At 39.9% G+C, this 19,770-nt stretch overlaps 1 protein-coding gene across 1 annotated transcript in view; it reads left to right on the top strand.

Annotated features, from left to right (window-relative positions):
- The window catches only part of CPA6 (carboxypeptidase A6), an 81,111-nt gene that overhangs the window by 36,531 nt on the left and 24,810 nt on the right, over positions 1–19,770 (top strand). The window contains exons 3-6 of the mRNA XM_063150735.1: positions 12,110–12,234; positions 15,633–15,747; positions 16,680–16,781; positions 17,602–17,706. Of these exons, the coding sequence (XP_063006805.1) occupies positions 12,110–12,234; positions 15,633–15,747; positions 16,680–16,781; positions 17,602–17,706 (447 nt within the window). The remainder of the gene's footprint in view (positions 1–12,109; positions 12,235–15,632; positions 15,748–16,679; positions 16,782–17,601; positions 17,707–19,770) is intronic.

The raw sequence follows: 19,770 nt of genomic DNA, 5'->3' as shown, positions 1-19,770 counted from the left end.
AGAGCATGGGGACTACCTGTAAGTCAGGTCTATAGTCCTGAAAAAAGGATTGTACCATGCACATGCACTGCCCCCAGGTACTGTGGGACAGGGATAAGCTTCATTAGTAGTCACCAAAACAGCCTAACCCAAGCAGAATCAGGGAAGTAACAATTGGATCAATATGTTGAGTGCCACAGCATTTGCAGCATGTGCAAAAGCTTTGGGCTGCTCACTGCCTTCAACTCCAGCAAGCTATGAGGCAGTCTGTGATGTAATTCTGCCTCTGTTGTTGAAACCTTACATAAATGGTTGTGCTCTCAGTGCAGACCAAATGAAGGTGCATATAATTTTCTAGTCCGATGGTTAACATCTGGGAGACAAGTAAATCCAGTCTCTGTCTGCATACCAAATAAAACAAAACTAAGGTGTTAGAAGAGCTCTTACAGCCTCCCATCTTTCAGTTATGATGAAGCTATCTTACTAGTGTGCTTTAAAGAAAGAGGACTGAGCTACCTTAGGTACCTTAGTCCAGGAGAAGGCTTACTGCTGTGAATACCCCAGTTCTCAAGACACTGACACCTTACTAGCTTTAAGTAGGAAAGCTGAGGCTGTCTTCATCACATCTGCATTTCTTCACACTGTGTTTGGTTAGTTCACCTTTCAAGATGCTGTACTTTCAACCCCCATTCTCAAGACATCCAGCCTGTGCACATGTTGAATGAAAAATTTCAATGCTCAAAAGAGGCAGTGTCATGATGCCATGGATTAGACACTTTGCACTGTAATGCCCAACTCTCCTAAAGAATATTATCTCATATTTGTTCTGCATTGCTTATTAAGGACCTGACCTTCTCCTGTGAATGTTACTGTAACACCCCAAAAAGGATACTTGTTTTACTCTCAGTTAGGAAAAAAACCCACCATAAACTTGAGCAATAGATGTGGAAGCTGGTTTTTGCATTAATTTCTCCCCCCTGGAAGTTGGAACATAAAGAGGGAGCACATGTGTTTTTTTTCTTTTCTCCTCATATTGTAAAGCCTGAGAAGCAAAGGGGTTGCTCACCTTCCTGTAACTGTTTCTCATTACAGAGCTCCCTTAGGCTCCCAGAAAGAGATTCCTTCAAATCAAAGTGGGAGCAGTAGAAACTTGAATAAATAATTGCATACTGTAACTCTGAGAGCAGGATAATAAAATTTTGGCAAACTTCAGCAGAATCTGACTAGTTAATTAGAAAATGATTGATTCTGATGAGAAACTAAGCTGAGGGGGTTGAAAGGATGACTCAAAAAAGAGAGAGTGTAGTGACACCCAGTTTCATGAGCACAGGCTGGGTTTGGCTGCCTGTCAGGTCTTAGGGCTCTTCCATCGGCAGCTGCTTCAGTGCCCATCTGCATGGGGTGGAAGAGACACCCAAGTGGATAACAAGTAATAGATATGTTTAACATTAATTTATCATATTTCCACCCTGCAAAAAACCCTCAAGTTATTCCCTCATGAAGAAGTGGATCAATAATGACACTCCTCAGAAATGCCCAGTCCCTACAATAGCAGCACAAGTCAGTTGTGGCTGCAAGCTATCAGGCAGCCCCACTGCCTGAAGAGAACCATGTATTTGAAGTTGTGCAATTTTTAAGTCTCCATGTCAATTCTCCCCATCCTTCTCTCACCCCCAGCCTTCCAGGTACAGGGGATTTATGTTCTGTTTTTTAAATATGAGCCTTTAAGCACAATGTTGATTATATGCTCTGGAGAAAATGGAAGACAGTGCACAAAAAAAAAAACCAAAAAACAAAAAAACCCTCAGTAGGGCAACATAAGCTGCAAACAAACCCCAGATATAGTCCTGTTGCCATCTTACCACAATATGCCTGACAAACAACAGAAATACAAGCAGGAGTGTCAACAGAGATGTATGAATTGCTATAATTACAAAGACTGCACTTTGGATTTCTTCATTTTTGAGTCAGAAAACCAGAACTAGTTTAAAGACACATCTCCTTTGAATCTGTTTTGGTTTGAGCAGTGAATTAATACCAACCTGCTACATTACTCACACATTCTGTTCCTCAAGAGGGAAATAAAGATGGAACCAGGATCTTTTCAAGATATTACAGTTTTGTTATGTTACTCAGTGTTGTGCAAAATTCAGTTTTCAACCTGAGTTATGATGTGGCCTGATAGTATTCTCTACCATTGTCGTCATTATAAGAATAAGAAAAGTCAATAAAAATAAAACTGATATAATTTTTGTTGTTGACTTGAGAAGAATACATGTACTTGGATTTCAGACATCTTTCTCTACCCCGGAAAGTTGGTCTATTAGAGATGAGGTATATTTCAGAGGGCCAAAAGTTACATTCTCTTGGCATGTCAGGATTAGTCCCAATTAGTAAAACAGGAATTGCAGTGCAAAAGTCATTTGGGTAGCCCAGTTTACCCCTGGTGTGATCCATGCACAACATAAATATTTGGAATAAATTCCCAGAAGAGTGCAAGCACAGAATAGGTTCTGCACAAATGGATTGTATGCCTGTTGCAGGATTTCCTTGCACAGAACAGACCATGTGTGGTAATAAGGCAAGGGGAACATAATCCCTCCTGTCCCAGGCTTCCTCCTCGCTGCGTCTGGTGGAGGGAGGTTTTCCACAGACTTGTGGTGTTCTGTGCTCATTTCAGCCATCCTATAAATTTACACTTGTATGGCAGAGTGATTTAGCCTTTTTTTCCAGCATACATCTCATAACCCAAAGAATTATAAGAAAAACTCCTCTTTGTTCAGTTCAAATGACCCTATCCTTCTGAAGGGCATTACCACAAAGAAGCTTGAAAAAATGATCCTGATGATCCTATTGCAAGGGCAATGTATTTTGGTGTCAGGGAAAGAATAAAGCAAATGCAAAGATACCCCTCCTTATTGCCTACTGATTTGGACAAAGGGAAAAGAACCAAGAAGAAAATAAACCAGCAGTGAAAGAACAGCAATGTGTCATAAATAAAATTTCACTAATTTTATCTGCCAGCTTCTTAATTACTGTCCTTACCACTGATTTTTCCTGAGTAGATTTTGTCATTTACAGTCTGCTCTAACACCAGAGCAGTGGGGAAGGAAGTGGTGAGAGCTCTGCCTTTTGCCATGCTGAAGCCATAGAGGTCAGCAAGGTCCACCCACCCCTTTTCAGAAAAGCACCAGAGACCAAAGGAATACTTTCCTAAATGTGCATTTATAGAAACCTACACTGAGACATTTTGAAGGATCATCCAGGAACTGGCTATATGTCTCTATGTATTTGAAGTATCTTAGAATGTGTCCCAGGTGATTTACTTGGACAGTGACAGTTGAGCTAAAACATAACCCCCAAAATTCATACAAGAATTTCAAGGACTACTGAAGGTTTTTAGTGCACATGGAAACCTCTTGATGACAAGAGCAAGGACTGCTATTCTACCAATACCTGAGCTATAAGGTTAATTCACACATTTTTACAGAAGTTGTAGTCCCTAAGAGCATCTGAAACCTAGCATCTGGAGCTCCTCAGGAGGGATATTTGCCCCCCCTTTTTAAGGGGAAAAATAAAATAGTCCATATAATGCTTGATGTAACAAATCCCTGAATTCTACCCAAATTGTCCAGGCTCTGCTACTGCATGAATGCCATTGCCTATAGTGAGTGAATAATGGATAATGAAAGTTTCATTCCACACATTTTACTTTTGTTCATGAATTGCCCAGTGGCAAATCACATTAGTCATAATCACTTGCTGAGTAATTTCCACAAATTAGTTTTGGTCTGTAACTCCATTGCCCACAGTACTTTGTTATTAATCATTATTATAAATGGATTCCTTCATAGGCTGGTTCTGTTAACGTTGAGGTGACAGAATATTGCTTTTTTTTTCCCTGGTGGGGTGAACATAGCATGTAGATCTGCACTGCCAGTAAAAATAGCCAGCTGTATGGATAAAAATTTTTCTGCTGTAAGTTCTGTAAAATTGCCTGAATGTGCATGTATTCAACCAATAAACTCAGCTACAGTAAAGAATAAATATAGAAGCCTAAATATAATGAGTCAGATCAGCTCAAAGCAGAAGGAGGGGGCTCTGGGCCAGACCACTCTTGTCTCAGCCAGGCTGAGTAGGGTTCCCTGTGCCTCCCCACCAGCCCCTCACTGTAGGACTACATCTCTCCAGAACAAGTTCTCAGAAACTCTTGTGCATCATGCTGGGTATGCAATTATTTCTTAGGGCAATATGTGTCTGAGGTCAGAAGAAATGAGCAGGTGGGGAACAAGAGCCATGCCTTTTTTTGAGGCAGGAGATGGCAGTTTCTGGTTTTCACTGAGTGACAGAGGTAGTAGCAGCTGGCAGATGCCATCAGTATGTGTACAGCAGGATCTCTGGTCTCCAGCATGTTCCTACATCATTTCTTTCAGTCTCTGTGGGGAAGAAAAATAAGACTCTGGTAATTGGGCTTCCTACCAGCAGCAGCACCCACATCCTTAGACACATTTGGCACAGACCTCATCCCAAAGCCCACTGGGGTAGATGTGACAGTGAGTATGACAGGGTTGCTGGAGCTCCTGCCTTGGCTTTCATGCAAGATGTATAGTATGCAAGTATCCTATACATGTATGACAAGTATGTGGCATAGCAGTGCTGAGGAACATTTTCATAGGGCTGTGATGGACTAAAATGCAGCAAATACTTTGACAATTCAAGTGCAAACTCAGGTAATTACTTATTTTCCTAACTGTACATCACTGTCCAGCTTTTAGATTGGCTGCTGCTGTAATGCCATCACAGGTACCAGTCGTGAATTTAACATATTCTGTTGGGGTCTTCACTGTTACAAATAATTTCTTTTTTTATATATATGGTACAAATCTTTAATTCTTAGTATTTAATACCAGAAATATATTTTTACATGTTCGCTGTTCCACTCTAATAATTTCCAAATTATTACAGTAATCAAAAAATGAAAGAGAAACAGGTAGGACGATAGTACCACAGTAACTTGAATATTACTGCCCATTCTCTGTTCCCCAGGACTCCTCTTGTCCATGTGCTGTCCCTCTACTTTGTACACCTCTCCCATGACTGCCTATTTTCTCCTGCTCTTTCTTGTTCAGAAGACAATTTGAGGAGCCTGTTGCTGATTTATGAGCCATTTCATGGTTTTAATTCTGTTGAACCTGAATGACAGAAACAAATGTCACATTCCCAAGTGCTTTGCAAAGAAATGGGGATTTTCTTGGGTCCTCAGATGCAGCAGATTCTGTTTATCTGCTCTGGAATTTTCCTTTGTAAGCATTATTTTTGAAGTAGCACTTCATTTGAGCCTTGAGTGATAACTTCTACTCCATCAGTGGTCTACAAGCACTTTTTATCACATAACGCCTGACTGGGATCGGGACTGTTTGTATAGGTAGCTAAGAAGCAACTGCTCTGTGAACATTCCTGGCATAATAGAGTTAGACCACTCATTCTTCAGTGGTTTTTATAAAAGAAATTCCTGGGCACAGCCAGGCACTTCTTCAACTTTGGGAGGAGCCAGCCTAGCAGGCCTTGAAGCCAGAACTCCATTCCCTTTTGTTTGTTTTCTAGCCCGTACAGCAGCTGCTTATCCATTGTAATCCCTGAATTGATCCTGTCATTGCAGTTCAGGGAATCAGAAAAAATGTCTCATAGAGGAAAAGGATCACTTGGCTATAAATCTGATAGTTTACACCTCCATAGGAAAATGCTTTAAAAGGCTTCAGAGGACAAAAGCCTGTTTGAAAATGCAGTAAGAAAACCTGTCAGCCCAAGTGGAAAACCCAGTTTGCAAAAGGAAAGAACTAGCTCAGCAGCCAGGGCTGCCTGCATTTTACTTTGCACCTACAGCAAATGTTGCTTTAGGTACTTTAGTTTTCAGTCTAGATTTTACCCTAGCTCATGGTTAGTGTTCCAGTCAGATATTAGAATATTTCATATACACAGGGAACATCAGCTGACAAGAGAAGGTATTCATTGATATATCAAAATACATGTTTGGACACCACTTGCCAGGCTCAGAAGGAAAATGTCGTTGCAGAAAAAATTTAGTGTGAAAATACAAGATAGAGAAGAATAGCCCAGGTAGTGAAAGCCTTGTTCTCACAAGACACAGAAAGCATGGGCTTTCTGAGATGGAAGGAATCTGCTTCCTCTGGGGAAGCCTGAGCCTGAGCTCAACAAAGGCATCAGCACACTCCCAGAGGAAGCAGAATCAAATCCAGGGCTTACTGTTCCATTTCCCAGGCAGTGCAGCAATAACTGCAATGTGAACTAAGCTATAAATAGCTTAACAATAAACAAAAGAAGGGTTTGGCCATTTTTTAATGAGTCTGTTAAAGACTTTTTCACATCTTTCAAATATACTTAGCCCTGTGGCATCTGTACTTGTAAGAACAGATACTCAGTTACTATATAATTGGGTATGAGTTTTATCTCAGTGACTCTCTTGAGGAATAGCCTACAGGTTCTTTTCAATGTAGAACCCTGTGTAAAATTATACCAGTGTAAATAGAGTGGGAAGACCATTACTTCATTATAGTTCCACAAAGATTTGCAAAACTCTAAACTTCAATCTGTGCATTGTTCATGTTCTGTTCCTGCCAGTGTTATGGTTGCTGCAATCCCATGAATCATTCCCGATTTATTGGCACAATTACTCTTACCAGCCTCACTGAAAAGCAAATAAATACTGAAAAGTTAGAGCCAGTAAAATGTCTAGTGCACTCAATCAGAGACCTAAATTACTGTGCACTGGGACTGCCTTGTAACTCCTTTTAGAAAGCCCAGGGAATTCCACACTGGATTGCCACTGGACCATTTTGCAGCACATAAAGGACAGCTGAAGCTGATTGGTAATCAGAACTGTCAATTAAGTTCCTTAATTGGCAGGAGAAAGTGAGGATGAAATCAGTCCTGGTCCTGAAAACATTTGCAAGGGTGAAGACATTTGAGAGGAGCAGCTCTGCACTTTCCAGGTGAACCACAGCACTGCTGGGATTATGCAGCAGTGTCAGAGTGAACAGGAGTCATTCCTGCATGCTTCTTTCTTTTCAGATGTACCAACAGAAGTCTAAAATTCTGTTGCACACTGTACATGTGTGTGTGAGGGGTGTTTGTGTGCATACATGTAAGTGGCTGTGTTTCCCATGTATTATGGGATAAAAACTCAGGTGGTCAGACCTCTGATGATACCAGTAAGACTAAAGCAGTTTCTACTCCTACTCTCTGCCTTCTACAATTGGATTTATAATTGAAAACATATCTAATGGCTTTCATGACTGCTTAGGGTATTTATGCACCTATACATGAGTACATGGATATAAATGGGAAACCCACATTTCCTGAAAGAGCCCATGACCAAACAGCACCCCTGTTTTCATTATTGACTGCAGGTTCCTTTTTACAAGAGACTCAGAAATGCCAAGCCATTTCAACTGACAGCACCATAATAATAATTATATTCTGAACTTTACAGTTGACAGCATTTCTCAAAGAAATCCATTCATGGTGATGTCAAGGACAAGGCCATCTTTAGCAGATGTATTGCTGGACACAACTCAGTAGGAATAAAAACTGGAATTGCTAGGTAATAAAACATATAACAAAATTACTGTCTCATGGGGAATAGCACAGATAAATCAGAAACTATTTTCTCCAGATACTAAATGTAAGTTATGGCAAAATTATTGTAGTTATTTTCATGACAAACATCAATCATTTGTTTGATTGATACATAATTGCAGACCTGATGAGAGCACTAAGCATCTTCCTTTCAGGCTAAATGGAAGAAGAAATTAAACATCTGCTTATGAAAAGGTAGTGAGTGACAACTGGAGGCTACTGCCCAAGAAAATGGCTTTAATTTCAAAGACCAGCCTAAACCCCATGGGTTAAAAAAGCTGGGGATTTATTTCAGTGACTTGTATTAAAAAAAAAAAAAAAAAAAAGACTGTAGGATTTATGCAGCCATGAGAGTGTTTGTGGGGAAAAACAGTGAGACTCTTTTCTTCCCAGGCTTCCTTTCCATGGGCATGGAATGAGCTGGAGGAAAACTGAACTAGTGAATAAAAATCTTCCTGTTCTGTTTTCTGTCTTGGCAGAGCAAAAGAGTTTTCAGTACACCATTTGTGAAAGTGTTTGTATTCTTGGAAAATTATTTGCATAATTTTAACTTTGGAAGAAATTCTGAATCCTATTAGTTAAGCACCCAAATCTATTTAAAATATTTGTCCTTTTTTGCTTTGTGCTGACTTTTCCTCACTGTACTGACCAAAACCTAGAGACATGAGTAATGAGTTCAGGGTTGCTATACCTTGGAGGGTGTCCAGGTAAGAGCTGATAGATTTATTTGAGCTGTCTTTAACACCTCAGTTTAAAGAGAAACTGCCTACAAAGAAACTGGGCTTTCCTAAGAAAATATTGAACCACAGAGACTTTAATGGGACAAGTGAGGTTGAAAAAAGAACAGACAACTACTTTTTATGTAGCTAAAATTAATAATCTTTAACACAGTCTTTGTTAAATAAAGCAGTAATGTGTTTTAAGTGCTTTGGAAAAAGAGACCTGCCTGTGTGCTCTTGCATAAAATTTTTTTCCTCATAGAAAGCAACAGGATGCCTATGCTTCTGGTGAGATTCTGGGAAAGAGCATTCCCTGTGCATCTGGGGAGCCACCACTGTCCCTGAGAACACTCGTGTGTACTCTTGGTCACACTTGAGTGGCAGGTGCTGAGTAATTGGTCTCCTGGTCCCAACTCTGAACTTGCTGAAAAATTTTGCCTGGGCTCTGCTTATTATCCAGAGGCTTTAAACATCCCAACACCTTTTAAAGGCAACCTGCTGCTTGAAAGACAAGAAAAGATGTGCAAATAAGAGTGTTCTGTAAAGGAAATGAGAATATTTAGGTTTGCAGAAGTGCTCTAAAGTATATTACTTTTCCTCTAGCCTCAAGATACCAGGTGAATTTTGAGGGTCTGGTATTTGGCTGTACACTCAGGGAGTTTTGTAGGATTTCTGCATCAGTTTTTTGTGCAGCTGGAGAATCTTCATTCCACCTAGCAAATCCTACCAGCCATACAGCAAATAGAAATCTTTTGGCACTGACTGGTACTCTATAATACTGTATAAAGGCTCATGTGTAGTGTGTGGGGGTAACAATACCCCATCACAGAGAGGGCAGAGGATGGGACAGCAATTTATTTCACTGCCATTCACTAACCAGCAGAGCCCAGCATGGAAATCCAAGGCATATTTGTGAGAGAAATGATGTTGAAATAAGAGTGATGACTTCAATAAGACCCTCAGTATCCATGGGAGATGCAATGATGAAGTACCCTGAAGATCACAGTGAGTAGAAGATAGTTGCACTTGCTCAGTCCAAATATGCCTGCTCTGAAATCCATCTTCTGTTTGTCAGTTTTTATGTGCTTGTCACACCAAGGACAAGCTGACAGCTGCAATATATATAAAATGTCTGCTGGAGAGACATGTTCCTTGTTAAATGCTTTGTAAGGCAAAATCCAGCCAGTGACTGTAGTGGTATTCTGGACAGCACAGGTAACATCTCCCAGAGAATCACTGGCTGCTTTGTTTACATTGGAAAGGATGAGAAGTGGGAGTCAAAGGAGCCAAATTACCCAAACAGGGAACTGAGATGAAGCAGAATGACTTGCACTCTAAATATGGGATTTTTTTTGTCTCACTTCCAGGACAATGCCAGGAGTGAAATATTGCATTTTCACTGAAGGAGGATAGTGGCAATATGCCACAGATTTCATTAGTTAAAAGAAGATCGCTTCTGCTTTTGATATTCACTTACAGGCAGTAATGTGAGGGACCATTAGAATACCTCAGATCTTAAAAAGGTCTGGTGATGTTATAACTATCAGTGTGAATATTGGTTGGTTTATCACCTCCATGATGATGGAGAGTTTCACCATAATAAATCCTGCTTAACTGTCAAGAACAAATACATATTTCAGGTGTATATCAGTTGTGATTTGTTGGGGTTTTTTTCTATTTCAGTTTCATGTGCTTAGAAATTGCAGTTGGCCAGGAGACACTTCAGTTGTTCTTAGCTTGTATGTAACAATTTGTTTTCATTTTTATTAAGATGGCTCAAGCTGAGCTGATTGATAGACTGTTACTCTAGGAGCAACAAAATTACCCTTTCTGATGTATATTTTTTAGGAATAAATCTTAAAAGTCAAATACACATATGGCATGCTCTTTGTAAAAGTCAAACACACGTATTAACCATGAGTGAAACTACCCATGTTGAAATAGGGGGGAATTTCACTGGGTGCCTATAATTTATCAAAATATGAAAGCCAGATAAACTAACAAACATAGGGTGTTAGTGCAGTGAGATGATCTTTATTTGTAAACAGCATTTAGCACCATTTAACTCATGACTTTGGCTTCTACTGACCATCTGTCATAGCTGCTGTCAGCTTCACAAGCCTCGTGAACTTTGCCAGTCCTGTGTTAGACTTCAAAAGATGCTGCACCCAGCCACCAGTGTGACTTGGATCCAGAGACCATATTGTGGGAGCATGAAACAAAGAGTGGTTTTGGCAAGAACAAGAAGAGGCTGGCCCTGTGTTTCAGATCAGCTCCTTCCAAAGAAGCAGGCATTTAATTGGATTGACTGAGCTGAGGTCACCATTGCTTGAGGAGGTAGCGCCAGGTTCAGCATCAGATGCCCTCCTAGGATACTCTTACTCAGGGCCATTTGAGAAATGGTGAGAACTAAACCTGTCCCCCTGAAATCTCCCTGTTGCAAGACTGTACACCTCTTGCAAATGAGGACCATAGCAAGACCAGGTAAATACATTTGATATTTTCAAATATCTTCTATGGCATAAAAAAGTGAGAAGATTTTAAAGTATAAACTATAAGAATTTTTTAAGATACCTGGAAATCAGTGGACGCTCATGAATTGTATCAACAGGTTCATTAGTGCAGCCTGGCACAGCTGATTGCAACAAAACAGAAAAGACAAGACAAAAGGCCAAAATATATTTATCAAGTATTAATCCTTTTTAGATTCTCTTTAAGAAATGTGTGGACATGGAGTCAGTATGTTTCCTTCCTTGTATTCAGCTCACAAATGTATTTTTGACGCCTGTGGATCTTGGCATGCCTCTCTGTCATGTTGATACAGAGATTGTTGCTGAAACTCACATTTTTAATCTTCTATGAATATCCAGAAGCTCTGGAAAGAGTTTTGTTGATTTGTGTTCTTCCCACTGTCCTCACCCTGGCTGAGGAGGAACTGTGCTCACCTCTGTTAAGGAGTATGTGCTAGTACAGCATCTTATTACAGGATGCAGAACACTGGGTTTCAAATCCCTTTGAAAAAGGGCTTTGCAAATTTTCTTGCTTTCTTGAAAATTCATGCCCTAAAATTTTCAAGTGTATTTCAAATTTGGCAACAAAAGGAAGTAAAAATGGACAAGAAAAATCCCTTACGTATGTGCAGATACAGACAGTGCAGTAACAATAGTGGTTCAGTAGCTATCATTTTTTACAAGACTGTAATAATCTGATTATCTTAGTCTTGTTATTTTGACATTTAGTATAAAATTATCGTGTATTCATTGTCTTGGTGGCCTGCTATTGACCTCTGATCAGCTTATTATCAAGAATAAAGCTGGAGTATATTTTGCAAACAACACTGGTATGTGCTATGCTTTTTATATCTCTTTAGCATCTTTTGTTGCTTTACTGAACACAGAAAATGCCTTGCAAAATAAAAAAATACTCATGGACTGCACAGGAGTTGGGAATGTATAGTAGTCTGAGGAGGTGCATGAAGGTGGAAGTAGCCTTAATTTTGATCTGTTTGAGGAGGCATATTCTGAAGACTCTTTTCTGTTCCAACTGGCAAATCTCCCAGGAGAGTTGTGGTAAGCTGGACACAATCACCCTCAAAATCTGCTCCGTTAGCACAGGTGTCGGGCTGGACCAGCCGATGCAGCTCTGCTGTCTCTACCATGCCTAGAGGGTTGGCCCTACCTTCAAGCACGGCCTCTCCTGGGCTTCCCCACCTACACTGAATGCATGTGAATTACAGGTTGGTTCCTGCACTACAGGTGGACTTGTGGCAGCCCAGCAGCCCCTTCCACATCGTCGAAGGCGCCGTCGCTGACGTGCGAGTCCCACAGAATGCGACGCGGAGCCTGCTGCCCTTCCTCCAGCAAGCAAACATCCCGTACACGTAAGCCCACGCTCCGCTTCCCTGCCTCACTCCTGAGAGCTGGCCTTGGGGCAGGTCTGCACCTACCACAGCCAAGAGTGCTCGAAAATACCTTCCACATCACAGCCATTAGGCTGGCAGACGTCATGGCATTGCCCAGAAAACAACCGCTTTAATGGCAGAGCAGCAAATCTCCCACAGGCAGCAGCTTTAATTAAATGTCCTCCTCTGGAGTCAAGCTGAAGTGTTTTCAATATATGTGAAATCACATCTGTTAAGAGAGGGTTGGTAATTACTAATTCTGCAGCCTGCTCTGCCTCTTTCTTTATTTAGCACAAGCAAGGTTTATTTACAAGTGAGCTGCAAATGCAGAGGCGAAACTTCTGCATCAATTATACAGGAACTACTTTTATTATTCTCCATTCCTAGTGACCAATGCAAGTCATACAGAACAAATGCAGTACATTTGGTTTCACATATTATTTATAATGCTCCTTAAAAAAATTCAAGGTAATTTTGGAGTATACTTATCCTTTCATATTTATCCATATGATGTACTGGACAAGAGTAATGATCTTGTTTTAAAGCCTTCTCAGTGGCATGCCTAAGCATCTGAATAATCAGCTCATGAGTTGTCAAACATTTAAGAATTAACACCTACATTAGGTTATTTATACTTCTTTCTCAGTGATAAAAGGACGGTGTAAATCATAATGTAGATGTATTTATGTATACGTACGTATAGTACTCCTCACAATCCCATTTTTATTATAACAATGCTCTCTTCTTAACTAAAGAAGTTGTTCTAAAGTTGTTTTTAGTTGTTCTAAAAATACAGAAACAAACATAAGGAAATGAAGTACACAAGCTCCATAGCTGCAGTTCAGAGTGACTTTCATGTGGGTTCAGCACTGCTTTGGTTTTGTTTATGTTTAAAACTGAGATGGGGCTTTTTCTAATTGTTTTCCTGTGCTTATAAAAAAATGTTCCCTAATTACTGTGACCCAGCAGTTGTATTCATGTCTGCTGCTGTTCCTGCTCACAGTAATCACCTTCAATGAAATGACAGAAGGACATTTTATATGTGTTATAAACACTCTCTGTACTTGAAGACCTCTGCTTGGGTTGCAAAGCAATGTGCAAGCACAAGATCTGCCAGAGCAAGAGGTCTCTGCAGTTTACCTCAAAAAACATGCTGCAAACACTGGATTAATCTTCCACAGAGAAAATCTCTCTGACTTTTGGCACACAAGTTATGTGCACTTGGAAGGAAGCTGAGCCGCATTTTACCCGGCCCAGACTTGTCCTTTGCTCTCCCTCTTATTCTCCTTGCTGCCTGTTTTGGATGGTCCCAGCCATTAGGAACAAAACCCTGCAAAGCATGTGCTTGTCCTGACAAGCCTCCTGAGATGTGTAACTCCACAAAAGCCAGGAGGATTCACCACGAGAGCAATAACAGCCACGGTCAGGGCGAAGCAGGAGCAAACTGCCCAAGCACAGCCATGCCCACAGCACAGCTTGGGTGGGGACCACAGCCCTGAGCTGAAGTGCAGCTCCACAGCCAACATTTTGTACAGCTCCTTTTCACATAACTGATTTTCAATTTTTCTAAAAATTATTTTTTCTCCACACACACACAATGGAGTCAAATTTCTACATCCCTTTTGGAACTGGAAAAGTCTGAGCCAAACTCCAGGTAAAATTTCAGCTTGATGCAGTGATGCTTACCTGAATTATGACACATTTACAAAATCAGGAAGCATTTCAACATCCCTAATAATGACCAGGCCTTGCCTGTAAAACAGGCTTATCTCTCTTAGGGTTTGGCTTCCTGACAAGATGGCCATGAAAACAAGCCAGGCATCAGATAAACTCTCTGCACCAAGTTGCCTCAGTTGTTAGTTGTTTTGGTAAAGAAGCCACTTACATTGCACTCAGACCTGAGGAACTTAAGAGCCTTTGTGTTATAAGCACACACAGTACATAGTCATTTAAAAGTAAAGAAAAATTATTAAACCTCATTTAGAGTACAGATGCATAAGTTAACAGAATGAGCTTGACTCTGGTAGGTGCTTACACTAATCAGAATTCTGAGAGGCAGTCCAGCATTTTTTTTAACTATTAGATGCCCTAATGGCTTGAATAAAATCACTCCTTTAATCAACTTTACAGTACTGGTCTTATAGTATACACAGCACCTTGCTAGTCAAGACTATAATCCTTTAGTTTGCTTAATGAACATTGCTGATGTAGAACAATGAAATTCCTAATTACACAACTACTTCACTCATACATTGGAAGATGGGAATAACCTTTACTTTGATTCTCTATGCAGATAGACCTATTACCTTTGAGGCATCTGCTGCGCAGCTGAGTTAGGAGCAGAGTAAATGCCATTTCTTTCCATCTTTTTCCAATCACAGAAGCTAATGCCTATAAAAATGTAAAAGGTTGAATGTGGCTGTCTTTTTATGGGAATGGTGAATTAGTGGCATGGTGATTACACATTGCCATGCTTTAGAAGAGGCCATACAAGGATAACTCAGTTTTACAGTAATGTTGTTACAGATATCTGTGACAGTATTCCCAGCTTCTGCTACTCTCTGGTGGGATGGATGCATGCTTCAGCTGCTTCATTATAATTATTTTTAGATGTTTTCTATATTATAATTTTGTATTTGTGTCATTTTTTATTTTTGCCATAAAACAGAATAGTTTCAGCTTACACAACTCTTCCTGCATTTTAGTCCTAATGCGAAGAAACTCTCACTTTTTATGTTAAATTTCACTTAGCATTTTTCATATTTTTCCTGTGTTATTTTAACAAAACTGGCAAACAACTACAGCAGAGTAAATAATGTAAACAACAAAGCCCACTTCAGATTTTTTGCTTGCTGTTTTTTCTTGTTTCAGACAGAATGATAACGGTACCAAGTTTTTAATTTTTTTTTGCCTCTACAACTTGTAGATATATGTAATGTTCCATGACACTCCCAAGAGAAAGTGTGTCCATGTTTTCCTAAGCTTAAAAAGATTTTTGAAATTGTTTGAAATCAGTTTTTGAAGATCCATGATCACATCATATAATTGGATTATAAAAGAAGACAGTAAATGTTGCCCCATAAACAAATGGAAGTGGGCGCTTCTTCACATTGGCTACATTATTTATATCATTCAGGTTCAGTCATTTAACAAGCTTATTGTGTTTTTGAAGTCACTGTTACATTTCAAAGCAGCTGGAGTATTCATTTGGCAGCTTTTATTCAAGTGAGCCTGAAGCACTCTATTGTCAAAATGTAACAGATGAAGTAAAGTCAGGATGGTTTAACTTCTGCTATATTTCTTCTAAACGTGATTGTTGTTCTGATTTAGCTTGTGTGTTCTTCTAGTTTTTCAATAATACCACTATCTTTTTTTAGGATTCTCATATCAGACCTACAGCAAGCAATAGAAAACCAAACTGCAGGGAGGTCCCGTAGGAGTCAAAGGTCCCTCCCTGGGTATAACTATGAAGTGTACCACTCCCTGGAAGAGGTGAATTACAATTCATATTGTGCCTCTTATCTACTACAATGTTGTGTTTAGTAAGGCTGAGGTTTCATTCTCTCTACAAGTTCTGGTTACCTGTCCATCTTCAGGAGCGTTCCATGTGTTTCTTCTTCAAAAATAGGCACTTCCTTGGAAAAAAAATCTATTTAATATTTGTATTCAAGGCTTATCTTTACATGTAACTGTCTTTCAGAGTATCTAAGTTTTGCTTTAAAAGTAGGTCTTTTACTCTGATTGAATAAGAGATTTCAATGAGTTATTGATCACACTAAGTCACTTAATTAAGCAATACAAGTAAATGCTTAAGTATTTGCACAGGAGCGACAAGTATGTAAAAACACTCAGATACAAACTCATTTCTGAGGAATACTATCCTGGATGATGGCTGGGTAAATAATTTCTGTTGATTTTAGTGTGCTCACCCACACAGTTTCAGTCTGCACCTAAACAAAGTCACTAGGCTGGGCATGGAGAGCACTGCATCACAAGATCTGGTACCCACTAATCAAATACTGCAGGTAGCACTGAGTCCTGCATGGAATTCTGTTTGCCATTGTGTTTTGGCAGGAAGAAACATGGATCTTCCTTTTTCATGCCATTAATATTTAGTGGCAATGGTGGATTAGCCACATCCCCATATTTTCGATGGAGAGTTTATGTATTCCAGTAATACCCAACAATGAAATGGAAAAAAAATCCCATGTGAAGGCTTCAATCCAGCCTCTGGCTACAGACCTATGAGTGCCAAATAAAAGTTTGGTTAAAGTGTTAAAACAAAAACAAACAAGACAAAAATAAAAACTACAGGAAAATAAAAAAATAGAGAGAGGACGGAAAGCTGACCCAAATAAATGTATTGCAGTTTCTTCCCATGAAATGCAAAGATTGAAGCAATGATTTTATTTTTCTGTTTGCAGATCGAGGACTGGATGCTTTATCTGAATAGGACTTATTCAGATCTTGTTCACATGTTCTCTGTTGGAAAATCCTATGAAGGGAGACCACTGTATGTACTCAAGGTAAAGATTAAACAGTCATTAATGAGACTAAAATCTGGAATCAGGGACAGACACTTTTATTTTTGTTACAACATATACACCAGAGACACAGCTTAACAGTGTTTCCTAAGGATGAGTTGCTAAAATCTAAGTATCTCTCTGAATGTCATCTTTAATAAAAAATGGGAAAAAACCTGGAAAATTAATAGCCAAATCCTATTTACCTGGATTGGATATGCATGGAGAAAGATAACAGAACAAATTCAATTACCAGGATTTGGATTTAAGGGGATTAGAAAGCTTTTTGTTTATGGACAGCTAGGAGAGCAGTTATGCTGGGGAGGGATCCCAGAGGACTGTGGAGCCCTTCTCAGCCACAAATGCTGCTTCTTTACCTACTGACAAAATTTCAGAGCTGTGTGCTCTCAACTCACATTATGGGGACCACAAATTAGAGTGTGTCAGCAAGATGCAAAAAATCTTACTCTCAATGTATTTTCTTTTCATCTCCTGTTGAAGAGTTCTGAAAATTTGATTCACTATCATGCAATTCATGTAGTGTCATTGTTCCTCATCATACTCCATGTGATAATCACTCCTCATAAAGAGGAACTTACAGATCTCACTTCTGCTACAGTTTTTTTCCATAAGTCAGCCTCATTATCATGTCATACTTGCCTTACATTATCTTGGCCATACCTTTTAAAACAGTAAATTTGTGTTCCCTTATATGAGGAAATTCAAAATGGTTTAGCCTCTCTCATATTCTATTATTTTCTCATTGTTGTGTTTTCACTCAAGTGTTTCACTCTTGGTGTTTTGTGAATATTCACACTTCAAGTTAGGTAAAAGATCACGGCCCTACAAGAAAGCTGTCTGGATAGACTGTGGGATTCATGCAAGAGAGTGGATTGGCCCAGCCTTTTGCCAGTGGTTTGTGAAGGAAGTAAGTGTTTAAAATTTACAGTCATACAGTTCTTTCTGTTAAGTAAACTTTGCATTTTGCTGTAGCAGATCTAACACAATAATATGGAAAATAATTAGCTATTATACCTCTCTTTTTAAAAATTATTTGTGGAATACTTAAGTGCCTAACAAACAAAGCTGTTAGTGACAGCCAGACACAGCTAGGCACAGGACAAAAATATGCCAGACACATACTGGCAGAGATGTGAAGTAGGATTTTATTCCAAGACCTAAAAGTGTGAAAGTTTTCAGTAATTTTGGTAATTGCCCAGGTAAATCAGTGCCAGTGTGTACTGCTTCAGACCAGTTCAGCAGTATCTTTAAGGACTTAGTTTAAAAGAGATATTTCTCTTTTGTGTAATTCCATAGGAATAGAAGGCTAAAGTCACAGAATCACAAATTAGAGTCACAGAATTGTTTAGGTTTGAAAAGACCTTAAAGATCATCAAGTCCAATTGCTAACCTAACACTGCCAAGTCCTCCTCTGAGCTGTCGCCCCAAGTGCCACATCTACACCTCTTTTAAATACCTCCAGGGATGGTGACAAGCATTTCACTGGACAGCCTGTTCCAGTATTTGACAATGCTGCCAGTGAAGAAATTTTTCCCAGTATCCAAGCCTCTCCTGGCTCAACTTAAGGCCATTTTCTCTTGTCCTATCACTTGTTACTTGAGATGAGAGGCTGGCTCCCACCTGGCTACAGCCTCCTCTCAGGCAGTTGTAGAGAGCAATAAGGACCCTCCTGAGCCTCCTTTTCTCTAAAGACCCTCAGATCCCTCAGCTGCTCCTGATCACATTTGTTCTCCAGACTTTCACCAGCTTCAGTTCCCTTCTCTGGACCCACTCCAGAACCTCAAAACCTTTTTTGTAGTGAGGGGCCAAAACTGAACACAGGATTCAAGGTATGGCTGCGCCACTGAGTACAGGGGCACAATCACTGCCCTGGTCCTGCTGGTCACACTATTGCTGACACAGGCCAGGTGCCATTAGCCTTCTTGGCCACCTGAGCACACACTGGCTCATGTTCAGCTGCTGTCAAACAGCACCCCCAGCTCTTTTCCCAATTGGCATCTTTCCAACCACTCTTCCCCCAGCTGGGGTCTCTGTGACTCAAGTGCAGGATCTGGCACTTGGCCTTTCTGAACAGTTGGTCTCAATCTGTCAAGAATTCATCTACCATGCTTCCATGATGGCAACTATCATTGTTTTTTCTGCTGTGCAATGGCTTCCAGCTCCTGTTTGTTGCCCATCCTGTGTGTATCGGTGTAGATGTGCTCCAGTTGGGCTGCTGATCTGAATGCCCTCTGCAGGGAAGAAGCCCTAATTCCTACACAACCAGTTTTAGTCACTTCTGTGGTTTCTAATACATCAATACCCTTTCATTTTTGCTGCCATCTGAATCTCCATCCCCAGCCTACACCTGATGGCAGACTGAAGGACCTGTCTAGAGCAACATCCCTCAAACATCTGTGTGGTAGCCCCAGATTTATCAAGCCTGGTTTTGTCCTCTTCCACCTTCAAATCCAGTTTAAAGTTCTTTCAATGAGACCTCTTAATTAAAGATCAAAGGTTGTTATTCCACTTTGAGACAGGTACACCCTATCTCACTGGGAAGCCTGCTGTTGTGTAAATCAAAGCATGGTCAAAACCCCCAAAATTCTGCCAGTGACACCAGTCGCAGACCAGAGATTGATCTACTGGCTTTTCTTCTTCATAGATGGGTGAAAAGCAAGTGATTCCAAAGTTTTTTTTATTCTATCTTATTGGGTTCATTCTCCCTTTATTTTTGATGTCTAGAGTTTAGTCTCTATACTTATCCATTTGCAGTTTCCAGATGAGAGGTGAAATCAAATGGAATTGGAATTTTGCTTCCAAATTGTCTGGTTCTGTTTTGGTTCTGGTTTGTTGGTTTTCTGGGGTTTGTTTTGTTTCGTTTTTCATTTGTTTCCTTTTGTTATTTTTTTTATATCAGCACGTAAACTCTTCCAATTTGGGATTCATTACAGATACATTATATGTTTACAGGATTTTGCTATTTCCCCTA

This window comes from Melospiza melodia, chromosome 1 (genome assembly GCF_035770615.1).
Source record: "Melospiza melodia melodia isolate bMelMel2 chromosome 1, bMelMel2.pri, whole genome shotgun sequence".
Taxonomy (NCBI): domain Eukaryota; kingdom Metazoa; phylum Chordata; class Aves; order Passeriformes; family Passerellidae; genus Melospiza; species Melospiza melodia.
Note: the sequence above shows the minus strand (reverse complement) of the source record. Positions and strands in the feature narration are given on the sequence as shown.